The sequence below is a fragment of the Gavialis gangeticus genome, unplaced genomic scaffold, assembly GCF_001723915.1.
Source record: "Gavialis gangeticus isolate Ggan-Ray unplaced genomic scaffold, GavGan_comp1, whole genome shotgun sequence".
Lineage (NCBI taxonomy): Eukaryota > Metazoa > Chordata > Crocodylia > Gavialidae > Gavialis > Gavialis gangeticus.
This window is the reverse complement of record NW_017729026.1, coordinates 2,123,523-2,149,192: the sequence shown is the minus strand read 5'-3', so window position 1 is coordinate 2,149,192 and position 25,670 is coordinate 2,123,523. Positions and strand designations below refer to the sequence as shown.

The 25,670-nt window shown below is 43.1% G+C and overlaps 2 protein-coding genes and 1 long non-coding RNA gene across 4 annotated transcripts in view; 1 reads left to right on the top strand and 2 right to left on the bottom strand.

Annotated features, from left to right (window-relative positions):
• The window catches only part of LOC109299757 (pantetheinase-like), a 10,609-nt gene extending 8,531 nt beyond the window's left edge, over positions 1-2,078 (bottom strand). The window contains exons 1-2 of one of the 2 annotated variants that reach the window (XM_019520257.1): positions 1,694-2,078; positions 1,488-1,618 (exon numbers count right to left, since the gene is read on the bottom strand). In XM_019520257.1, coding sequence (XP_019375802.1) covers positions 1,488-1,618; positions 1,694-1,906 — 344 coding nt within the window. In that variant the 5' untranslated portion in view covers positions 1,907-2,078. The remainder of the gene's footprint in view (positions 1-1,487; positions 1,619-1,693) is intronic. The other variant, XM_019520256.1, reaches the window with a different exon arrangement.
• LOC109299760 overlaps positions 1-12,865 on the top strand; it is a 15,717-nt gene extending 2,852 nt beyond the window's left edge. The window contains exons 2-3 of the long non-coding RNA XR_002097990.1: positions 796-803; positions 12,693-12,865. This is a non-coding gene — a long non-coding RNA (uncharacterized LOC109299760). The remainder of the gene's footprint in view (positions 1-795; positions 804-12,692) is intronic.
• Positions 12,050-25,670, bottom strand: part of SLC18B1 (solute carrier family 18 member B1) — a 25,359-nt gene continuing 11,738 nt past the window's right edge. Inside the window, exons 6-14 of the mRNA XM_019520258.1 lie at positions 24,133-24,289; positions 22,805-22,941; positions 20,432-20,533; positions 19,061-19,152; positions 17,371-17,466; positions 16,469-16,543; positions 13,020-13,113; positions 12,872-12,921; positions 12,050-12,618 (exon numbers count right to left, since the gene is read on the bottom strand). Coding sequence (XP_019375803.1) covers positions 12,552-12,618; positions 12,872-12,921; positions 13,020-13,113; positions 16,469-16,543; positions 17,371-17,466; positions 19,061-19,152; positions 20,432-20,533; positions 22,805-22,941; positions 24,133-24,289 — 870 coding nt within the window. The 3' untranslated portion in view covers positions 12,050-12,551. The remainder of the gene's footprint in view (positions 12,619-12,871; positions 12,922-13,019; positions 13,114-16,468; positions 16,544-17,370; positions 17,467-19,060; positions 19,153-20,431; positions 20,534-22,804; positions 22,942-24,132; positions 24,290-25,670) is intronic.

The window sequence follows — 25,670 nt, the reverse complement described above, 5'->3', positions numbered from 1 at the left end:
GATCCCTGATTATTAGGCTACTGTGTAGCAGCATCACTTAACAGACAATCGTCAGCACTACTACGCAGTAACTCCAGTTACCGTGCATTTATTTAGTACTTGCTAGTACAAGTATGAAATAAATGAGCAGTAACAACTGTACAATAACATCCTGTGTAGACACGCCTGCTGAGAACAAACCCTTGTTACATGAAAACAAAAATCAACTAAAATGTGCTTCTAGTGTCATCTAGTGGCAGAACCCTAACACAGCTAGTGTCTAACACTATCATTCACCTGCTCACCAGAGCACCCCAAGGGATGACAGGGACCAACAGTCACAAACTTCTCCAAGACAGTTTTAGGCTGGACATAAGGAAAAACTTCTTTACTGTCTGAGCCCCCAGGGCCTGGAATAGGATCCCTCCTGAGGCGGTGCAAGCACCTACTCTGGGACTCCTTTAGGAAGTGTTTGGATGCTTATTTTGCTGGGATTCTTTGACCCTAGCTGACTTCCTGGGGACAGGGGGCTGGATTATAGGTCCCTTCCAGCCCTAAAGTCTGTGAAATCTATTAAATCTATCAAGATTTCAGTAATCTTGCTATGTTAAAATACTGTTAGATATAATGTCTGAGGATATTAAAAAATAAATTTTGAAGAAGAATATTATGATTTCAAATCTCACAATGTTTTTTTATTTATACAGAAAATAAATTGGCAAACTTCCCCTGCTCGGAAAAATCTTACTGACCATTGATGAAACACAGAAGCAGCTAAAATAAATACACACAGGGTTCAGAGGTCCTTCACTAAAGAAATTAAAGTTCAGTTTTAAAGATTTGTTTTTAGTACTACAGCTTATACAATTAAATCGGACTATGTTCCCTCAATTGTAACCTAATATTTATTCAAGTAAGTGTATTTCCCCCTCTTAGAATATATATTTAATGTTTCCAGCAATTAAAGGAAATGTGACCTTGAGAATATCTATTTAGAAATGATAACAAGAGTTGTCATTTAACAATTAGGTAGCAGTCAAAGCATGTTTTCAGAGTACTATGAAGTTTACTATATCATGTGTAATTGCTCAAATCAGGTTCAAATTAAAAACAAAAATACTGCAATTTGTGTATTTTCAACTTCTGAGCAGGTTTCCCCTTGTTTTAGGAATAAACATCTCTTATGCCTCATTTTCGCGCTGGAATGTGCATGGAACACATTGAATAAAGAGAGCCTAATTCAGTATCATACTTATTTTTTTCTTCATTTCTTTCTTAAATATTGACCCCAATCAGTATATTAAATAAGCAAGACATTTTAATTAGACTAAACTGCAAGAGGGAAGAGAGAAAGGGGGAAAAGAATAGGTGAAGTAAAGATGACTCACTACAAATGCATAATATCTATTTAGCATTTATCCTACAGTGCTAATACAGATCTACACTGCTGAATGAAGATTTTTTTTTCCCAACATATCCAATCCTATTTCCAATAGCAAAGGCAATACCTTTCAGGATCAGTACAGGGAATCCAATTCACCTGTGGATCCGGGATATCCTCCAGGTAGGGGTAAATAGTTTCTCTCGTGAAGACCCAGCCATAAACGCCATCTTCAGGGGTCACAATGATGTGTGCTCCCTAATAAAAACAGATGAAATTTAAACAATCTTCACCAAAATAAATACCTCTAATTACTGTACAATCAGCCTATACCTGCTGGGCTGCTGCTTTGATGGCTGTTTCCAAAACATCCATATTTTTGTTCATCAACACCAAAGCATCTTCAGGAGAAACTGGTAGGTTGGTTTCCTCAGACAATATAACACAGTGCTCATATACAGCTGCGATGTAGCTGTCTGAGGCATAGGCCTTAAGGACAGACAGAATGAAAACTATGGCAGAAAAATGAGTAGGGGAACAGCCCATGTTGGAAGCTTCTTGGGTGCTCAGAAACGTGTGCAAGTGCAGGCAAAGGTAGAAGCTTAAAAAAGAAAATAGATTGATAAACTTTGGAAATTTCTATTTGCTTTTAAATCAAAGTATCCTATTGCGGGAAGCTAATATTGTGCAACCATTGCCACATCTAGAAAAACTTAGGTCAGAAAGGCCATAGAAGTGCAGACATCCTGGAACTGAGTCGCTGTGTTCACAAACAACTAATTGTACTAAAGCCAAGCAAAGGCACAGCACTGCAAATCTGGAAACAGCACATATCCAAGGCAGAAAAAATGCTGAGAATTCAAGGCTGGTCAAGCTCACAATAGTAAAATGAAGAGGGGAGAACTGGGAAATAACAACATGGTCCAGTTATCATATTTATCTTATTGCTTATCGACACATACTAAACTAAAACCTTCTGACCTTAGAGTATATCTACATTTCAGTCACAGGAAGGGCTGCAATGTAATGTAAGATAAATACATGCTTCACTCTGCACCATTGAACTCTATAGTGCTGTGGCTAAACTGCAGTCACAATCTGAGGTTGTCAGCTTAAAGAAGTGGTTCTCAATCTTTTGAGCCTGGAGACAGCCTGGGATAGTCTTAAGGCAACCCTACATAGACTTGAGATACCTCTAGGAAAGTGCTAGCTCTTAGTTTTCACTTGTTCGTTTTTTACTGTAGAAAAATAATAGAGCAATTCTTCTGTTGCAAAGAACTCAGAAAGACCACAACACGTCAGAATATTTTTAACACTATGGCTAAATACAGACATTCAAAAAGCCTGAGCCTGAATTGTTTCAGTCTTTGCAGGTTAGTCTAACCTGTGTAGATTGAACCAAATTGCAAGTGAATAGACATTCACTTTTGATTCCGGAAATGCAGGCACATGCCTGCAGTGGCTCAGGCTAAAAGTAGGAGGGCACTAGCAAGCCATCTTTTCTCTTCTGCAGCAGCCACAAGACTAAAAGGAAGATGACCTGGGGGCAGGGGCAGGCCCCAGCAGCCTGATATAATTGGGAGGGGGTTTAAACCCCACCCTGGTCCCCAGCCAGGATGTGCCTGGCTTTTCCCCGTTCACTGTTTGAGCAGTTGAGGCAGGGGTGCCTTGTGTCAGGGCTGCTGGTTGTCTCATATGGAGTTTAGAGTATGTGTGTGAACAGGGTCTGGATAGGGATGCTTCTGCCTCAGGCAGAGGCTAGGCTAGATGAGACCCCTGTAGGTCCCTGCCAACCCTACTCCTCTAGGAGTCTGTGACCTGATCTGGAGAGGAAGCCCCTGCACTGCTCCTTCAAGAACAGAGCATCAGGCCCCTGTTCTACTGGAAAAAGAAGAGGAGGATAGGTCTGGGGCGTGTTTCCCTGCTGGGACAGTCACCTCCATGCTGGGACATGCACGAGGGACTGCATGAAGCAGAGGATCGCACACACACACACCCTGCTGTCTCTTTCAGGGTGCCTGGCACAGGGGCAGCAGCTGCCTGATCTCTGTGATGCAACAATGGGGAGAACACAAGGTGTTTGGAAGCAGGCACTTGACCCAGGGGCACCTGCTGAGCAGCTTCTCCTCTCACCAGGGCCATGCCTGGACCCAGACCTGGTGCAGGGCAGGTGACCCCAGGGGGAGGGAAAGGCAGTGGCACTGATAAGAAGACAAGTGGGGGATCCCCCTCCCCCAACCTGCACTGCCAACTCTGCCTGAGTCACTCTCACCTATTCCAAGGATCTGCAAATGCTGCTGGGGAAGTTGCCGGCATGAGCCCACAGAGATACCAGGCGCTGCAGCTGCCTGACCACAGCCTCCTCTTTCAGACCTCCCATGGCACCTGAGCCAGCCTGCACCTGGATTCCCAACAGCTCCACCCCAGCCAAGGGGCTGCCCCAGCAAAGCAGCATGCCTGGGCACAGTGCCTGGATCAGCCGCATAGGGCCCAGGGGCAGCAGCCAGGGCATTGCAAGCAGGGAGGCAGCAGGGCTCAGTGTGTCCTGGAGCACAGCAGCGGCAGGACCCCCAAGAGGAGCCAGCCAGCCAGCCAGCCCGCCCCATGGAACCTGGGCCAGCCTGCACCTGGCCACCCAGCAGCTCTGCCGCTGCCATGGGGCTGCCCCAGCTGTGCAGCACATCTGGGCACAGTGCCTGAAGCAGCCATGCAGGACCCAAGGGCAGCAGCCAAGCCATTGCAAGGAGGAAAGTGGCCCCAGGGTCTCCCTGGGCCTGGCCTTGGCAGGGCCACTTCCTTGCTTGCAATGCCCTGGCTGCTGCTCTGGGGACTGCACCCAGGTATGCTGCCAGGCAGCCAGGTGCAGGGTGGCCCAAGTACCATGGGGGCCATCTGACTCCTCCAGGGGGACCTACCACTGCTGCTGCTCCTGGCCACTGCTCACAGGGGTGGACCCAGCTGTCAAGGCCATCAGAAAAAGGAGGCTGCGATCAGGCAGCTGCAGTACCCGGTAACTCTGTGGGCCCACACTGGGAACTTTCCCAGCAGTAGCCGGGGCTGCCTGGAGGTGGGTGAGAGTGGCTCAGTGGAGTTGGCAGCATGGGTTGAGGAAGGGGGATCACCACTCGCCTCCTGACCTGTGCCACTACCTTCCCCTCCCCTGGGGACATCCACCCTGTGCCAGGCCTGGGCCCATGCATGGCCCCAGTGGGAGGAGAAGCAACTCAGCAGGTGCCCCCCAGGGCTGGTGCCCACTTCCAAATACCTCGCGTTCTCCCCATTGTTGCTGCAGAGACGGGCAGTGCTGGCATTTCTCCAGGGGCATCTCTCCCCCTGGCCTGCCTCCCCTCTACTTCTGCCTGCAACAACACTGGCAGGCCCCTCCCTCTCCCCCTTCATCTCAGGCCTGGGACCAGCGCCTGGCCACACCTTCCCCTCCACTGCTCATCCCACTCTCACCCCCTTCTCAGCCAGCTAGAGCACTGATAGAGCTCTGACTAGGGAGGAGAGGGGTAGCTCCAGCCCTGCTCCCCACCCCAGCCCAGCTCAGCCCAGGGCTGCAAAGCATGCTGGGATGCTGGGGAACTGTGAGTTAACTTAAACCAGGAAGGAGTCTGGTTGAGAAATTACATAAAACACTTTGACCTAAATCAATTAAATCTCATGCTACATTCAACCAAGTTTACCTTAAACCAGTTTCAGGCATTTTGAAAGTGTTTTATGTGCACTGAATTTCTGTTGTTACACGTTTAAACTGGTTTCTAATCACTTAAACCAGTTTATATGCAACTTGTCCCTAGCCTACTAGTTCCTATTTGAAATCTCTGGGTTTATCATGCAAGTTATGTTTGCACACCTAATAGTCTGGCATCCCACATCACCCTTGAGAGGATCTCAAGGTGCTGTGGCACCCTGGTTGGGAATCACTGGCTTAAAGCCAGGTTGGATAGGTCTATGCTACAGTCATTATATACTAATGACACATTTACTGCTGGAGGATTGTTCAGTAAATCACTCAGCATGTTGTTCACCAAATTCTGAAGGAAAGGAGACCGCTCAGAGTCTGATCTAAAAACAGAATTTAATAGAATCATAGTCAGAAGGGACCTGAAGAGTAACCTAATCCAACCCCTTCACAAATGCAGGAAGAGCTATTCCTATGCTATCCCAGACAAATGCTTATCTAAACTCTTCTTGAAAACCTCCAAGAAAGATTTAACAACTTCCCAAGGTATCTTGTTCCATTATCCTACTCTTCTGGCAGTAAGTTTTCTTTCCCCCGATATCAAATCTAAATCTGTCTTCCTGTAGTTTACACCTTTTGCTTCATGTCCTGCCCTTGGTGGCAAAGGAGATAGTTTCCACCCCCCCATCCCCTCCCCCCTGCTCTTTCAATATGGAGAAAAAGCAGACCATTAATCCTGATCATTATTGGATTACTGAAGTACTGATTACTTAAACTAAGATTAATTACATGCATCACCTACTGGTCAGCAGATCTCATTTGCCCTGTTGTTTTGATTTCATCCTAGTCAAACAGACATGTAATAATGGGACAAATACAGCATCAGCCATGTGCGTCAACCATCACAAAACCCAGGAAATTAAGAGCCTAGGCTTCACACCAGCCTCATTGCAAACATTGGATTTTAGGTTCTTTTGACACTTCTCCTACCTATGTTTAAACAGGCACTTAATTTAACAAGTTGTATGGCTCTTGTTACTATAATATCTGAGCATTACAGTTAAGCAGTTGAGACGGGAATGTGCTAATATATCCATTTCAGAACTGGGAAAGAGACACAGAGATTAAAGACTTGGCCAAGGGCACACAGGTTCCAAGTGTCACCACAGTCACTGTATCAGCTCAGTCCCTGGGAAGTTGGTAGCAGTGAACAGAGCTGTTTCCTATCCTGCAGAAACCCTGGAAACAGCCTTGCTTCCTGATGCCTTTTAAATAGCAACTAACTTCCCAGTGAAGCCAGTCCTGTTAAAAGGGCACTAATAAGCTAGGTTCCCTGGTGCTGTTCCATGTTCCTGGCAGCCCCGGTTGCTGCCCTGGGACAAATTATGAACACAGCCCCAGTTCACCTGATGAGGAAGCAGGGAGCACAGCCTTCCCCCAGCTTCACCCATGTGACATCAGCTTCAGGCATCCTATCTGTCATAGGGGTAGGGGGAGCAAAGAAACAGCTGCCTGCCACCCCTAGCTGAAGAGCTCAGCTTTAAGGCGACTTTGTTTTTCTCCTTCCAAGGGTCTGGAGGCCTGTATGCTCCCTCTTCTCACCAGACTTTTCAGCACGGCAATTTTCCCAGAAATTCACATTGCCAGTATTGAACTCATGTCCCTAGCTGAAGTTCTGCAAAGAATTTGTGCATGGTTTATAGCACTGTCCTACATTCAGGATACAAGCATATCTGTAAAACTGCCTGGGAGAATTGACTGGATACCTTGGAATTTCCCATGCAATGAGAATTTACATTTCAGAAGATATGTCATGCAGCTGAAGCGGGGGGAGGAGGGAGTGGGGTGCAGCATGAGGGTAACTGAAGTATGGGAGCACCACCAATGGATGCTATGATTAAAATGTCTCCCCCTAAGGTTAGAGGGCCCCAGGAGTCCCTTACAAGCCCCCAAAGTCTGAACCCTGTAGCTTGAGAAATGCCAAGCTAAAATAAAGAGCAGGGAAGAGAAGGGCATTGGTAGTGTCTTGACAGCACAGCAGCAGAAAATTAGTTAGGATTATCCAAGTATATTTTAACTTAGGAAGAGGACCATGTTCTGTGCTACAGAGGAAGGCAGATATGGTCCATGCCAATATGACTTGGTGAAAAAATCCTTCTAGACCTAAATTTGGGATTTATTCAACCACATATCAGGCCCACCCATTGGTGGCCTCCAAAATGAAAACCTGAGAACCTTGCTCTCTGTTGCCATCTAGGAAGGGTGGTGAGGATATAGGCAAGTAAGCAAGTAGACAAAACCTGCCTGGTTTCTACTGAAGGCTTGTCAAAACTGGCATTTACTTCTAAATACTGATTTTTTATTAAATCAACATTTCTCCAGTGGAAATATAATCTGATGGAAGACTTGCAGCCCACCCTACTCAAACTTACTACAGAAAATAATGAGTAGTAAAATGTCATCACCCAAGCATCAGCAAACACGTGGCACAGCCTCACAAGCCCAAAGAATAGAGAACATTTTGACTTCCTTAATTCTTCTTAAAACTACACTCGTGACTTTCAAAAGGCTTTCTGTACACAGGCATGAAGGTCCTGCACAAAAAAGTTGCTTCTAGAACTTTATTAGTGGATGCTTAGCTAAAAAGAAAATACTACTACTACTACTACTACTACTACTACAACAATAAGGACTAAGAATCTATAGTGTTTGAATGCGTTTGATTTTAGTTTGTATAGCCTCAAGGCATAGGCATGGCTATAGTGAGAAGGGAGACCATGGCAGGAGCCAAGGGAAGGCACTAAGTATTCGATTATGGGGCTAGCACAGGAGACCAGAGAATGAGAGACTTGACAATGGGTGTAGGGGGCAGTACAGAAGACTCCAGGGAGAGAGACTGATTAGTCAGAGGACAGAGGCTGCATGCCCCAGAAAAGAGAAGCGATTTGAGGGTGCTAAAGGGAGAAGTGAGCTCTGGGTAGAGGTTAGCGTGGCCCCTCCACTCCTACCCCACAGCCCTTAACTACTCTCTTAACCTGTCCTGCCTGGATCATCTCCAGTTCCCACTGCCAGGCCCCTCTGCATGGAAATAAACTCTGAAATCCATAAATTAGTTTTTGAAATTGGGTGCCACTCAATTCACAAAAGTTATAGAGGGGTGCTTTGGTGTCTGAGTCCAAAATGGTTGAGAAGCACTGCCCATAGTTTCATAGTTTCTAGGGTCAGAAGGGACCTGAACAGATCATCAAGTCTGACACCCTGGCCTTGGCAGGAACAAGTGTTGGGATAATACTACCACAGCCAGGTATCTATCCAACCTTCTCTTGAAAACCCCCAAGTTAGGGGAGAGCACCACCTCCATTTGCAGCACCTCTGCACAAAATCAATATGTCCGACAAAAGTTGCATAATCCAGGATCCCTCACCTAGTCAGACTTCCAAATCCACAATGGATTCTTGTACCATAAGAATAAGGAATACACTGCTCCTGGGTGCAGCATCTACCTGTTGCACTAGGTTGAAAATGCCCAGCTGTGGCTAGGTCTAAATTTCCATGGCACGGTGGATACTAATAATGGGGCGTGTGGTTTGGGGCCTTAGTTTTCAGAAATGGCTACAGGAAAGGCAGAGATCAGAATTTCCTTGAGGCACATAAAGCGTATTGTTGGAGCGCCCAATAAATTTTGGCCACCCAACAACGCTTTAAGGGGAAAATGTTTTCCCTGGAATTCAATGATGAAGTGGACAATGTCCGCTTCCTTGGCTTCATTTATTCCTTCGACCCATATCCGCTGATTCGTTTTTTGATGGGGAATTGTGGGTTTTATGACATTGTCTTGTGCCCCCGTATCTAACAAAAACTCAACCGGTTTGCCCTTTACTTGAACGGTAATAAACGGTCTGGGGTCCCTTTTTGGTGAGTGGCCGCCGGAACGGCGGGTGCTACTTGTTTTTTTTATCTTATTTACCTGTGCTTTGGTGTCCAGGTTTCCATGGAACCCTTTTGCCTGAGCCAGGATGAGTTGTTCTTCTGGCGTTAGTTTTCTAGCCTCCTCCTTTGTGAGACCCCCTTTGTTTATCAGGAACCTGAACACTCGGCGTTCAAATGGGGTTCTTTTGGGTTATGGAGCTGTGGGGCGTGGGGGTCACTCTGTGACAGCTGCAATGGCTGCCCGTTCCGCACCAAACCGTTTTGGGATGTTTTCAGCGATGTTTAGGAGATCTCGCACCGGCTGGCCTTCGATGGTGTGGAGCCAAAGGGTTAATCCGGGTTCATTTGCACCAGTGGCCTGGACGGCCCCAGTAATTGCTAAGGATTGTAAGGGGATGTCAGTGGGGTCGTTGACAAACCGCTGTGGATACGCCCCAATAACCTGAGCTGGGGTCAAATTGAGCGGGGTTCGTCAGGGGTTCTATACTGAAATTGAAAGACCCGTGGCAGCATAAATTAAGTTCTCACGAGTCTTTACTGATCCTGGTGGACAGTGATAACCACTTAAGCCAGTGCCAGTGAGTTGAACTATTAAGGCGGACAAGGATATGGGCCAATGAGTGTTCTGTGATATGTGCTCCACACTGCCGGCGTTTGGTGCCAGCGAGTGTTTCGGGACAGATAGGTGGTCTCCTCCTGATCAACTAATTCTGTCCCGTGATCAATGACTATCTGTCCTAACCAGACCATGGCGGCCTCCCCGGGCCGCCGTTGTGTGGTTTTGAGGAGGTCCTTTAACTCGGTCATTGAACGCGTTCTCTGGACCGTTTGTGCTGTGGTTCGGTCTTGATTGTCCGTCATATACTTGGTGACAGTGATGGGCAATACGGGGGTGGGGTCTCTAACCTCTGGGTATAAATTGGGCTTTTCTATGGTGCTCGGGGAACTAAGAGGGCTAGTCTCGGCTGAAGGTGGTGCCGAAGGGGGCAGGTACGGGGGCGCTGTTCAGCATCTTTGTCACTGGTGGGTTTGGGAATGGCCCTTAGGGCAGGCTCTAGAGAGGACTGTTGGTTTTCTATTATCTTGAGGGCTGTGAGAAACTGTCCGGACAGGGGAGTTAATAACCATCAGGGCTCATACCTATCGCTGAGCTTCCTGGGGGTGTGGGATTCATGGAGTGCCCTGAGGGTCCCAGCCCCCTTTCATGAGAGCCAGGGGCTGCCATTGGGGGTCTGTAGTACTGCCTGACTTTTTAACAAGCCCATAAAATTGCTTTAGGGCATGGGTGGGGTCATGGTCGGGGTCAAGTGGTTTCTTTATCCCTTTTAACCTAACAGCTCAGTTCTCATTTTTGGGTTCAAAGATGGCCATAGGTGAGTGGTGCAGGACGCATGCCCAGTCACCTCTGGACGTTAAAACTTCCCACTTCTTATGCCCTTGAGTCAAAGATACATAATCCTCAATTTGGGGATCACCTGAGTCACCTGCGACTTGGTGGTAATTACAATGGTGATACAAGTCATTGTCGGTGTCGACTGACCGATCCTGCCATGGACACGGGCATCTTGTTCGTGATGCCATGTCGCACTAGGTTGAAAATCCCCAGCTGGGTCTAGGGTCTTGGCTAGCTGCACCAAGGTCGTTCACAATCTTGAAAGCAAGGGGCCTTGACCTGAACCCCGTGACTCAACGGATGCAATTTCCCGTTTAGCTGTTTGTAGTTATTTTGATTATGTTATGATTGTTAAATGACCTTTTAAGGAATATGAGCCGTTGACCAGGTCTAAGGCTAGGGCCCTGGCCAGCCGCACCAAAACCACTCGTGGTTTTGAAAGGAAGGGGCTTTGACCCAAACCTCATGACCCAACGGACATCTCTCCCCAGCTTTGTTTGATTATTGTGTGTTGCCATAGATTAGTATTATATAGGAAATCATTTGCTTGAGTTATGCAATATTTATTTGGCTTTAACCTATAAAATATTGACATTAATCATAAACTGTGTCCTCATTGGTGTCCAGCCCACCGACCTAGCCACAGCTGGGCATTTTCAACCTAGTGCGACACTACCTGTATGCCTGGGACAGCTGCCAGGGTGAGGCAGGCCCAGGCTGGCAGCAGGCTCGCAGGGTCAGCCCCAGGCTCCAGGTGGTGGCATCATGTGGCAGAGGGGCTGGCTGGAGTACAAGAGTGTTGAAAGTGCAGAGTTGTGTGGCTAAGCAGCAGCCAGGAGTCTGGCTCCTGCTCAATCACAGTCTACACATGTGTTTCAGTGCAATAAATTTTCTCACTATAAGATAATACTGTCCCCAACAGTACTAGCTTACAACAGAATTTGTTTACTGCACCCTAATACCAGCACATGTAAATGGTGACACTTTACTGCGGAGCTAATTAGTCAACTCTACAGTAAAGCATACATGTAGATGCAGCCACTGACTCCTTGGTTATTCCCCAGAGGCTCAAGCACTTGTTTAACCCCATGCTCCTCGAGACTGTTTAGGCCCCAATCCTGACAATACCTGAGACTTTTCCCTTCAATATGACAGTCATGCTGAGGTGATTAAGAAATCCTATGATATTAATGCCAGTAGGCAGCTGCTGGCAGGGTGATCTCAGTGAGAGCTTCAGTTTGATGCTCATTATTCTCAAGTTTGGAATGCCCTCAATTTAGCAGGAAATCAAAAGTCTACTCAATTTGAAATCTGAAATACTGGTTTGTTTATCATTTGAAAGCTTCCAGCTGCTCTCAAGAGGCAAGGTAGGATTAGATGTAGGCGTAAGCTGTGCAACTTTTAAATAATAGCAGAGCACATAGGCCCCAATTCTACAAACTCCCTCTTCATCAAAAGCCAAATTCAGCCCAGGTATTTAAAACAAAACAAAACAAAAAAACCCCACCACCATACATAGTTTCCAAGCTAAACAGAAACATAACATTTACATTTCATCCTCCCATCATCCAAGATTGGTCATTGCTGCCCACTCCCTATTTGTTAGGAAGGCTCTGGAGATTTCAAGCACTGGCAGAAATGGGAGTATGTAATCTTGTTTGGCTCAAGAAAACTCAATAACTTAGAAATTAGTTATTTTATTTAAAAAAGCATTGTGCTTACAGCTTTGCTATTTCAACATTTTAGTTCCTCAGTCGAGAAGTTTTGAAAGTTTAAAAAAAATTGCAATTAAACATAGTAAAGCTGGAGTGACAGGGGGTCCAGAAACAGTCCATGGCAGGTATAAATGTAACATTCTGAAACGCATGCTTTTTACAAGGTGCCTAATATATCTTCAGTGTACAGTTCAGAGAAGATTTGAACAGGGTGACCTCTCTCAGTTATTTATAAATTCAAGCAGTCCACAGCAGGACTGTTGAAGAGAAAGGCATTCAGTGTTTAATGACAAATGATTGCTTCTTGAGTTGTGTAGTTATATATGAGCAAAAAATAAACCAAATCACTATTTATTATGGGAAGATGCATCTTAGCACCTCTAGAACTGTTTGATACCATGTTAAGTCCACTTGGTCTCAGCATTAGGTTAGCCACAAATATAAGAGCTAGTCCAACAACATTCCTGGCTATGTTTCACTGCCCAACAGATGAGCTCTTTCTTCATTTGTATCAGGAGGATTTTGCAGGTTAGACCTGTTTATTGGGCAGGGATGGAGAGAAGGAAGGAGAGAAAAACAGAAGCATGTTAAAATTGTTCCTCTAAAAAGTAAATTGAAAACCTACATACACCATAAAATTTGGTCTGTGCCACAAGAAATATTTGAAATTATTTCACAACTAGGCTGTCTTTGAAAAAAGAGCACAACTGAAATCCTGATTTTTCTTAATGGGACAAAATAAAACCTGATTTGAAAAAAGGAAGTCAAGAATAAGAGTTTCACAGTACCTCTTCCTTTGTGAAGCCTCAAGAACATAGAATATTCCAATTCCTAGTCCCTTTAAGAAAACAGCCATCAATTATTAAAACTTTAATTAATGTAATATTTTTCTACAATCACAGCAGAGAAAACCAGCAAGAATACTTGATCACTTACACTCAGTAGTGACCATCCTCCCTGTATGGTTGCAGCCCATTCAAAACCCAGCCTGTCATTGAGGAATCCACCAAGTGTTGGTCCTACAAAAGACCTGAACATATCGAAAGGAACAAAAATATGAATACTTCATAAAAAGTAATATTAAAAGCACTACAGTTATTCTTCATCAATAGCTAAAACAAGATTATCAGGTATCTAGCTTGTTTACTGCTGAGACATCCCCTGGCAGAATCAGAAGTGATGCATCAGCACAAAAGGTGTTCAAATAGAGGTTCTTCCCTTAGAAACTCAACACCTAAACAGAGATGATGTCATGTTTCATTGAGAGAGTTACTGTACATAAGGGTTTACCTTTCAGTTGGATCTTCTGGATTTCTGCATCCACAGAGTCCCACCAATTTAACTGGCACTCTAGAAGCTGTCAGGACCTGCACTAAGACCTCAGTACAGGAGTTGGTTCTTAGGTTTATGTCAGTCACCATCTTAGAATCTACTCCAATCTGACTTCCATCCATAATGGTCTACTAAAGTTACCCTTGCTGATATCCCCAGTACCTCATCCCCTTGACAAGACAGCTTTCTTTGATGGTAGGTCAAGCTTTTCTAGAAATCATGCTTCCCTTGCCTTATGAAAACCTACCCTTTCTTGGTTCACCCCTAATCATTCCTTCAACATTTCTTTCGAAAGAGCCTCCTCATCCCTAACCCTACAGTTTTGTGAAGTTTGCATACAACTCTGCTCTCAGTCCCTATTCTTTAATTCCAGTAATTTGTCTAGAAACCCAAATTCAGCCACCATTTACCCCTTTACACCATACCGAACTCCTTCTGCCTCAACTTAAATCTCAACCAATATCTCTGATGTCTCTCTCCTTTGATGGTTAACTATCAAAATCGAGCTTCCTCCTCCCTTCCTCCTTTTTTAAACACACACCACCAAGGACAACCACAGCATCCTGGCCATCACTTAGTACTCATAACTTGGGCATCAACTTTGATTCTGACCTCATCCCTTGTCATCACAGGACATACTACAAAAATCTTGTAGAGATTTTTTGAACACCTGTAAGATATAGCCTTTCCTGTCTAGACAACTCTTGTCCAGACTCTCATTATCTCAGTTACTACAACATATTTTTCCTGTGGTCTTCACAAATAGTCTTTCCCTGCTCAAAGACATTTAGAAAGCTGCCACAAAAGCCACTTTCCTAGCCTAACATCTACCCTATTACCATTTTCTTTGTATCCCTTCACTGGCTTCCTCATTCCCTTTGCAAATAAGGAACACCCTTCATGCTTATCCATTATTATTTGGTTGGCACCATAAGTCAATTCCTGCCTCTGATCAGCCCATACCAGCACCTATTTATTAGACTTTTTCATACAGCAAAGGAGCTTTCCCCATGGTGGCCCCACAAACATTCAAACTACACCTAACGCTTCATTATTATCCTTCAAGTGCCTCAACTGTTTTATCCCCATGACACACACCTCTGGACAACAGTTAGTCTACTGGTATGTTGCAACCACTGCCTACCATACAAATATTGTCTCAGTTTCTTTGTACTTCCCTGTCTGTCTATATTCATCTGCTACATCTTGTACCTTGATGATAAGCTCTTGGAGACAGGTATTACATTTTTGTTCTGCATTAGAACAACACTGTGCAAACCAGAATGCTAACACATAGGCAGAGCTCCTAATACACTGAGGTATTACAAATAGCGTCCTACTGCATGAGAACAAGAAATGAATACGAGTGAGAGAGAGAGAGAGAATTCAGTGTTATTTCACTGTTAAAGCTTGGAGAGGCATAAAACATCCTGCTTGTATTAAATTGAGGCCTAGGGGCTCCAGTCAAGGTGCTGACAGACTGTACCACAGAAACAAGATAGATCAGGTGGAAAGAGAAAGAGTCTGGGGTGGGAAGGAGGGTGATGGCACTGAGTGATACTTATGATAAGTATTGCCAGCAGGTATGCTACATATGGCACAATGCCAACAGTAAATCCAGGAATTAGAAAATATTTGCAAAAGGGTTATGAGATTGCTTTTAGCTTATGAAATAAACTATATGGACATGTCTGTCCGTAACTGCTATGGACTGCATTTCGTGGCCCAAAAGGTCTCAAGTCCTCTCTCCAATATATGTCACCTAAAGATGCAGTACAATAGCAAAGGTAATGCCAATAAAAAGTGGCTGCTGCCAGCAGACATGTGATTGCAATTGTGACTGCAGTGGTGACCAGAAGTCGCCACAGGCCCTTGCACTGGACACTTGGCCATGTCCCTATGCTACTATAGATGTGCATCTAGAAACAGTAGTGGTTTGCTCAGGGGCAATGCTGTACTTCGTTTATTATGACCCACGCTGGCCAGAACAGTCAGCATCCCAGTCACTATGGGAGAAGTGTTTGCACTTATGTCCTTAAATCCTGTGAGGTGCCATTGCTGATGAATGAGGTAGGCTAAAACTCTGGAAACTGCTGCCCAAACCTAGTATTAACAACAAGACAAATGCATGCAGGTTGGGCATGGCCCTGACAATGTTAATCTCATTTTCCTCCAGCTCTCCAGCTTTTACTTACTCAGTGGTTGCATCCCAGTGAGGAACTCTGTACTTGGGCTTCCCAGGCTGCCCAAAATATACCTATTAAATAGCATTTAAAGATAACCCTCCAATAATGAGATCCTATGGACATGTCTACACATTTATGTGTGCCTAAATTTAATGCACCTTTGCTTAAGGTGCATGAAGGCAATATAGGCACACGTCTACATGTGGACCCACGATTGTGCATTAAGGCATATTAAATTTAGGCACAAATAGCTACGTCGCATTAGTGCATGTCCAGATGCACTAATGCACATTTCATGGTGTGTATCCATTGACATACACACCGTTACTGCACATTACCACATCTACATGCACTCTAATGAGACTTAGCTATTCATGCCTAAATTTGATACCTGCTTGATGCAGGTATCAAATTCAGGCTCACATAGCCTTAAATTGCCATTTTTAAGGTGCATTAAGGGCATGCGTGTGTAGACACACGCCCTTAATGTGCCTTAAAAATGGTGGTTTTAGACTAAGCCTGCTTAAAAGAGATATGCGTAGGCGTGCCCAATATATGGAAAATAATAAGGAACTCTGACTTTTTCATGCACAAAATCTAATTTTAGGGAGGGTGTCTTAAAACTTAAAAGTCATCTTGGATTTGGGTAAATATGGTATTCAGAATCCCCTTGACTAAGAAATGACTCAAGACAGACCATGACTACTGGCAGCACTTTGGTAACAAGACTTTGAACCAAAGACACCAAAGTGTCAGAGGGAAAGATTTAAATGTTTTTCTTTAGTTGTCATTTAAAGGCCAGCAATAGTATTATAAGATGGAAAAAGCATAACACTACACGTATATAGAGAGTAACTACATACCTACCCAAGTGACCACATTGCACTGAAGAGCCCCGATACCAGTCCTAACAAACTTAACCCTTCTTCAAATCCATTCTCACTGCAGAAAGATAGACATGGGTTATTTGCAGGAAGTACAATCAATTGCCTTTTAAACGCTGAATTGTATAGGTGTATTATTCCAATAGGAAAATACAAGGGTACCCATTACAGCAGACAGAAGCCCCTTCACATCCTGGAGCTATGCCTATAAGGCCCCTTGCACCATCTCCCAGAAGAAGAAAGGTAAGGCAACGCTACCTCTAGGGCTTCAGAAGTGATATTCTCAGCAACAGTGTTGCCTCCTTTGACTGTATGATATTTGATTACCTATGTCATATCTAGCCTTGTGATGAGGCACATAGGAGGGCAGAAACATATGGGCTGGCATGAAATGGACCTTAAAAATGAGGGGGGGCCCTTTGTGCCACTTTGTCTGGATACTGAACCAGGGGGATCTCAGTCTACTATGATACTGGCATGTGAGACTGTACTATATGCAATCGTGATTCCTGTTGGTAGAATTATTGGTGCACTGTTACATAGAGAGCCAATGGTATTTGTTGGCCATTATCCTTCTTATGGATCTGAACTAGTCACACAAGTACTGTGCCTTGCTATGAGAGTCAGATGGAACCCAGTGATGTTACCAAATTCCTTTAAAAATGGGTTATATTTTTACAACTGCTGTTTTGATTCAGGGCCTCCCCTGGCATTCAAGTAATTTATTTCAAAACACCACACAAACACATTGACGGTGTGACTTGTGTACTTCTGAAAGTGTTACCAAATAAGGCAGCTGGTAACCATTCCCTTTGAGAAGTGTTAAATTTGCAGAGCTTCCCCATAACAGTAACAGTGAAATGTGTGAGAGATGGGAACACTTACTATGCACAGCTGATTACTTCAGGGAATAGTGGGATACCAGTCATCCCAAGCGAAAAGCCAATCAAAACCAGCATAAGAACAAACATCCAGAGTTGACTGTCAAATAAGCATTTAAAAGTGATTTAGTACATTAAAACTGTTTACTTTTCCCACTCCCCCAGATAAAAATCCTAGTTCAATTATTTAGGACTCCCGAAATAGTCGTCCATTATTATTTCCTGACAAAGCCATCTGCATGTTACTTGTCAGTTATCAGGCCCACATTTTATATGAGATTCTCTCTTAAGAATGTTGCTCAACACTGAAATGAACTTCATAAAAGGAATATTGTTAACAAATACAGAATTTTTAAAAATCAAAATAAACTCTGTTTAAAAAAAAATGGTTTTCCCAACTTCTTCCCTTGCAAATTCTTCCAGGGCTGTAAGTCAAACTGTGGTGTTTGCTTGATTGTTCCAATAGTAAAGATTATGCTGTCCAAAGGCTGCAACCATATACCTATGTAGACTGAAGTGAGAAAGATCTGGATAGTATTTTACTAATGTCTCTCTTTCTCCTCCATCAAGATAAATTAGGTCTCTCAAAGATTCTGACAAGCTCTACACATTAGCATCCCTACTGTCAGTATCATTTCATTTGCCATAGAGAACACAACCAAGACAATGGGGTTGCAGACTATATTCACACTTCTCTTTACAGTGATTTTACAGGGAGACAGCTATTTCAATGAAATATCCCAGTGGGAAAAGGTACCATCTCATCTTCATTTAACTACTTAAAGTCAACTATCTTTCACTTGATGCTTAGCTTAGCTAGCAACTGAGACACAAAATCTGTAGTGCCTTATCTCGATAGACAAACTCCAGCTTTTCTTCCCACCGTAGTAAGGATATATCTTCAGTTAGTTTTGGTGCTGCACAAGTCACAAGAGACCAATTTGCTCTCACAGTTCTACTCACCCTAAAAGTCACATTTTTATTTTCTCATCTCACATACAGTAGATACAGCTCTAACCAGGCAAAGTAAGCAGATCGACTGGGGAAAAATGTCATTTTCTCTGTAGATTGTGTCTTGTTCTTTGTTTAAGTAAGATCAATGTCAATTACTATATTTTCTCCCATTCAACACATTTTCCCTTCAAATTGGTGTATGTATATTAAATGGAGATGCTGATTTTCTGCCTGGGGTAGAAGCACTGTGCTTTGATTTCTAGTCCACAGTGCAGCAGCTATTGTATTATTCTTCAGGCAACTGAAGGAGTCAATTAGTCTAATGTCTTACTGTTCTTCACTCTAGAAGTGTAACAATCATATCTTCTTTTCAATGGCCTTGATATTCCACTAATCAAGTTAATCTTTCTTACAGGAATTTTGCTGTTTGCTAGCTGCTCTCAGTCCTTCCTCTCCTATTTCAGAGCCCTGGAAACTAACTTTTTTCAAAATTACAGATACATACCTGGAGACCAGCCTTTAGTAGCGGCTGGTGTTTCAGCTTTAGTTAAGCAGAAAAGGAAAGGCAAATTAGCTGAAAATCAGGCTCTGCCCTTGCTCTATGCAGCCATAACTGTTACAATTTTTTTTTCATCATTTTACCTTTTAAAAACAAGGTGTGTATTATATTCTGGGGTGTGTATATGCAAGAAAATATGGTAAGAAGAATAGCTCAGAGAAACAAAGCAAGCAAAGTGTACCTTTCAATGTGCAAGACAGGAGCAGGTCCTAACAGGAAATAGCACAGAGCTGTCAGTAAACCCCCAAAGACCATTAGCCATTTCCTTAAGCGCTGTGGGGAAAAAAGCAAAAAACTCTTAAAAATGACAAATTTCAGCTACCTCATATGCAAATATAGATTACAAATAATAAATTTATATTAAGTCTACCTATCTATGTACACTCTGGCAATTGAAAAAAAGTAAGAGCGATGGGCAGGTATATCACCTATAGGCATTTATACACATACATTTTCATACCCGGACATGCTGAAGATCTGGCACATTGGACTCAATTAATCGAGTCTGCTCTGCATGCAAGCTGACATGCATGGCACTGCGTTGCTTGTAATTGTGTAAGTGGTGAAACGCATGCCAGCACGCAGAAAATGGCAGCAGCACGCTTTTGAACTAACCAACATAGAAGATGTTTCAGTTCAAAAAGCTCACCGCCCCCTTTTTCTGTGTGCTGATGCACATTTCACCACTTATACAATTGCAAGTGATGCAGTGCCAGGCGCTTTTCATAGTGCCTGGAGCTGCGACGCTTTCATGTGTAAAAATGCCTCTAATGTCTACCATGACATTATAATCAGTTTTTTGGAACTAGGTATTAGTTGGATACATTTCTTTTTGCAGAAACTTTCCTGCTTCTCTCCCAAAAGAAGCTAGATTTAGAATAATTTTCCTGGACACAGTGAATATTGTTTCCTTGTCGCAATACAGTAAAGGTCATTATAAGCTTAATACATGCCAGTTAGCTGTAGTTATAGTACCACAATATTGCCTCTTTCAAGTATAAGATGCTGTAGTTGTTATAGTTACCAGATGAAATTTTAGAATTTGCTACCTCAGTCCCAGCTCCCCTCCCACCACCTCCCCCTGAGGAGAGTTTATTACAGAAGTAGTTTATGGGGAAAGACTGAGACTCCATAAATATTTTGTCAGTACTGAATCTATCAAATCAATTTCTGTGCCAGTGACCTCTACCCAATCAAGTGTTGTTGGACAGGGGGTTTCACTGGGAGCCTTTGAGGTGGAATACCAGGAAGTTGAAGGCATCTTAAGCTTGATACGGGGAACCTGTGTTCTACCAACAAAATTATTTGGCTCCAAAGTCTGTGTGCAATGGTGAGGTTTACTGAAATGACATTCAAGGCTCTCACTCTCCAGAGGTGCCGATGTACATCTTGAGCCTACAAAGCCTGTTCTTTTGTCCTTGGGAGCTACTATTTAGGTGGCCAGCTGTTTAGTAGGAAAGTGCTGCATATGCACTTCTGGCAAAGACTACTTTACAAGCTGTGAAGCACTATGTCTGTGGTATGAATCCAAGCAACAAACAGTGACACTCACCGGCATTTTATCGCTTAAGACCCCAAGTAATGGTGAAGACAGGGAGTAGGATACTGCCAAGCCAAGGAACACTAATCCCACATAACCAGCTGGTAATTTGAACTGTAAAAACATCAGAGTGTTAAAGCATTCCATAAGAACCACATTTTAGTTTAACTGGCAGAAATCACTGTGGTAAGTCTAGCATTTGTTTACTTCTGCCCAAATTATGTTTTCCAGTAGTCTGATATTAGCTCCAAGCCACATTCTCCCCTCCAGCTTCTACCACTCCAAAGATCAACACAGTTCAAAATTTGCCTCAGGTCCATTACACTGCCAGCTCTAACTCTCACATGTGTGAAATTTCTATTACTGAGGTTAGTATTTAAGTGGTCCCAGAATTATATCTGATATTCAGTTTTGCTGTTAGTTAATAATACATGACAAAAGTTCATCACTTCCAACCAAGTAGATGTTACAGCATTGCTTGCTTTTGATATATTCCTTTTAGATTCTAAAACTGCATGCATTTTCAAGAGAGAAACTGAAAAGGACCTCTAGGTGGCAGGGACCCTAAATCTTACCCTTTCCAATTCAGGGTTCAAATCCCCATTTTAAAAATCAGGTAGAGTAGATTTTGAATAAGATCTCCAGCCTCTCAGATGAGGGCCCTAACCAGCACACTACAAGGTATTCTGAGGCATTCCATATTGCATGGAATACATTCATTCAGACAGAGGGCACGAGAGCAAAAATGACACTGCTCAGCCTGATGGTGGGGGCACTACTGGAAGCAACCTCTTAATCTAGCTCTACTAAATATTTATTGATCTCATTCCACTCCTCTTGAATGGGGGAGAGACTGACAGCACACCAACCAAGAATATACCATAGTATGGTGGTCAGGAAATTATGTTTGGAGGCAAATTGCAGGTTCAAAGTTCCTCAGGAAGAGGAACAAATTGAACCTGATCACCTTCATGCTAGGGGAGTGTGTGGCCACTGTGCTACTGAAACAAAGAGGCACAAATAGCAGAAGCCTCTCCATCAATAGCAGTTTTGTAAGTTTAGGCCTGGACATTTTCTCTCCAGCCATAAATATTAGCGTTTGTCATTAAATAGTACAAAAACTGAGTTGTCAAGTCAATATGTATGCAACACATTAGCATAGACTTTAATTTCAAACACCTCAGACAAAAAAAATGTTTCTATATGTTAGGGAAGTTAAAATCTGCTAACACATGAATTTTGTTGTTTGTTTTGCAACAACTTAAGCCATTTGTATGGCTAAAAATGAATATGGAGCCAAAAAGCAACAGTTCCATTAAATCACAGATACAGGAGTTACTCCTTTTGTCTGATAGATGAAGTGCATGAGTACAACAATTGCTTGCTGTGTGAAAGCTAGTTTGATTTGCTTACATAACTAAAAGCTTAGTAAACTGGAAAAGGCACATTTGAGAGAATATTCATAGGTGTCAGCTGCCTGTGATGTCAAGTCAGTAATATAGGACAACCCTAAATAGTGAGTTACCGATATAATATGAAGCTAAGTTAATACTTACACAGTAGGGCTGTGAAAAGCTTTGGTCGCTAATTCGATCTGGAGGAGATTTGGCCTGATTCAGTGGCTGAATCTCCATATCTGAATCGAATCAGGAGACCCATGAATTTCTCCAAACCAAATTGAAAGCCTCCAATTAGATTTGGAGAGATTCGATGATTCAGCTTCAGACATAGCTTTATATGTTTTTTCCACATACCTCGCACAGCTTGTGAATGCTGAGATGGTGGGGCGGATGGAGTATCCCACAGGAGTGCAGGGGGTCCCCAACACACTTGGCAGTGGACCCAGAAGTGGACCAGAAGCACCACTTCTGGGTCTGCTGTGGAGCACTAGGGGGACCCCCCACCTCGTGACTGGTGCCTCCTGGGTCTGGAGAGGCACTCGGGGTCACCCCGTGGCCAATCACTGAGCTGGAGGGTGCGGGGGGAGCCGCCGCCAAGCACACAGGGCCCCCCCATGCTCCTGTGGGATGCTCCATCTGCCCCATGGTCTCAGAATTCATAATCCATGCCTGGTACTTCGAGGTATGTAGAAAAAACATTTCAAGCTGTGTCTATGGCTGGATTGCTGATTCTCCATATCAGAATCAAATCTTCAGATTCAGATTCAGCCAAATCAAATTGGGACAGTGATCCAAATCAATTAATTGAATTACTGTCCCCTGAATCGGGCCGAATCTGAACTGAATATGGCCCGCTTCACACACCCCTATTACACAATAAGAGCAGTGAATATATTAGAACATTTAATCTGAATATCATAAAATCAAATACTTCAAATTTGTCAAGTCATTAAGCAATTTCATCTTGCATATTAAGATGACTTACCTTCTCTGAAACAAACAGTGACATTGTGGGATCTAGAAAACCCAAGCATCCACTTAATGAAAATATACCAAGACACAGAAGTACAACTTTTGGCAAAAGAATAAGCTTCCAGAATGAGTCCTTGCTAGGGGCTGAATCTGTCTCAAGAGAAGAAAATAAAGAATATTTTTTGGTAGTTCAAATTATTGGAAATACTCATGACCCATTTTCTTTCTTCCCGGATTTAATGCACTTGCCCTCCCACTCTGATAAAAGTTGATATTAGGCAAAAAAAAGAAGAATCTTTGAGGGTCATTCCTGCATAGAATATCAAGATATGGGGTTTCCAGCCAGCCAGGGAAACTGGACATATTAACAAAAGTCCAGGCTTACTTTTTCCTACCTGAATCTCTAGTATTGCAACACTTAAACGTGCGTGCAGTTTCACTGGGCTCAGTGAGACAATGCCCACTGTGACTACTGCTTACAGGCACCAATATCACTGGTTCAGTAAACTTCCAAGTCACAGAAATCCAAAGCTGAATACAAAATATTCTGATCTGTGTTCAAATATGGACATCTTCTGAAGACAGACAAACTGTCAAAGTGTTACTAACCACAGTAAGCAGGATACAAAAGCAAGCACTTCCTTTTGGGAACTTTCTACAGAGCCTTAGAACATTTAGTCATAGTTAACTTACCACCTACCATTATGCAACAGTGAAAGTGTCATGCCTTGGCAATGTGGTGATTACCTTTTTCCAATACCAGACTCTTATTGTTACATAAAACTACTGTCAAGCAACATTTCATCATAAAACTGGGCCATCTGAGACTTGATCTAATGAAATGGATTCACAGACTCTAAAGACGTAGGCCTCAAAATGCAGCAAATTCTTGTTCATGTATTAAATACATCTTGCAGTACCCAAGAACCTCTCATTCCATCAACGCAGGTCTGATTTTTCCAGGTTTTGTTACTCATGTGCTGTCTATGGTACATATTTCTTAATCACAACACCAATATGCTTCAGAGTAGCCTTGCTGATACTGAGCAAAGACAACTGATCATTTACACACGCTAAAGCTAAGACACATGATGCTGAGAAAGTCTCAGTGCATTTTCATACAACAGCACTACTGTTTGCAAACAAGACACAAAAAGTTAGATTAATTTCAAGCCACCTACATCCATTAGTTTCAGTTACATCAAACAAGTGCCTGATCCTGCTCTATTGAAGTCAGCTGGAGTTTTGCCACTAACTTGATCAGGCTGTATGGATAGAAAATGTCTTTTAATTTCCTGTCTTAAGCTTGAATCACTGACCCAAGGAGGAAGAGAGGCCTACCGTATTTTGGTAAGATGTACATGTTCAGAGGCACCAGGATCAGCACTACACATCCTAGCACTATGAAAGGGATTTCATAGCCAAAGGACTGATACAAAAAACCTCCTAGAGGTGGGCCAAGCACCAGTCCAAGCCCTGAAAAAATTTCGAGGCTCCCCTAAAAAGAGTGGGGAAACAAAAAGGAGAACAAGTGTCAGTTTGTGGTTTGTTGAAGAATTCAGACACAACAGTGATGAGGAAAACTATTTCTAACAGGAGCAATTCAATTTGGTTAGCATGGTTAGAGGGAAGACAGATTCTCAGTCATTGGAGTAAAATCACAGCCAGCAACAAGAGATTTTTAAAGGCCAGGGAGCAAAGGGAACGTGAACATTCTCTGAAAAAGCTATTTCAGCCTCTTAGCTTGCATTGTAGCCCAAATGTGGTTCTTGCTTTCAGTCTTAGCCACTTTGCTGCCTAATAGGCCTGGTTCGTGTAGTACCGCACAACCACAGTGCTATCCTTTTTACCCAGTACATCTATTTGAGGGCCAAGAGTGAAATAACTAAATTTTCTGAATACAAATTTTCTGAATAAAATGGCATCAGAATCTCAGAGAGAAGCATGAAGCATACTCTGATGGCTATTTGCCAAACCAGCTCTTACAAGTTGCCCAAAAGTTTTATATAGAATTGTCCAGCTCATCCTCTGCACATATCCAACTGCTGTAAGTTTAAGATGACCCCCCCTCAATAATTAGATTCTGTAAATGGAAAATTTATAAGTTTTTATAATTTTCCACGTACAGAATCTAATTATTGGAGGGTCATCTTTAATTCATCCCTTCCACTGCTGCAGAGAAACAAACAGTGGGTGTGCAGGTGTTATGGGGAGGTCAGGCAGCTTACCTCCTTTGCTTATGCCTACCCCCCTGCCACCCCACAGCCTCCAGACCTCCTTCCCCCTCTTCTCCTCCTGCCCCAAGTAAGGGCTGGAGCCAGAGCCACAGAAGCTGCCGAGCCCCACACCACCCTTGTATGCAACTCTAAGATGAGGGACTTAAATGTAGAGAAAATCTTCATCTTAGAATTGAATTACAATACAGATACATTTGGCTCATTAAGTTACAGAGACAGAATAATACGGTTACTCCCATCAGAGCAGAACAAGATCAAAATGATAGTGACTACATACAGCTGGTCTCCTCTGGTTACAATATGTTAGTCACAATTCCTTAGACAAAGATACTACCAAGGAAAATAAGACGATATGTATTTGTAAGTTGTAGATGATGTATACAATGTATACAAGAAGCTGTAACTGATTTATCTATACTAGCAGAGTGAAAGCAGAGAGGTACTCTACTGAGACAGCTATCCCTATATAGGAAGGAGAATAATTATTTTAAATTTATTATATTAAATGTATTATATTAAAAAAAATAATAAATATTAGATATTAAAAAGTCACCTTTTAATGCTAAAACTACCTCTAAGTTAGGATTTTTACCAGCATAACAATATTGGCTTTAAAAAAAATACACGCATCAGGACAGATCC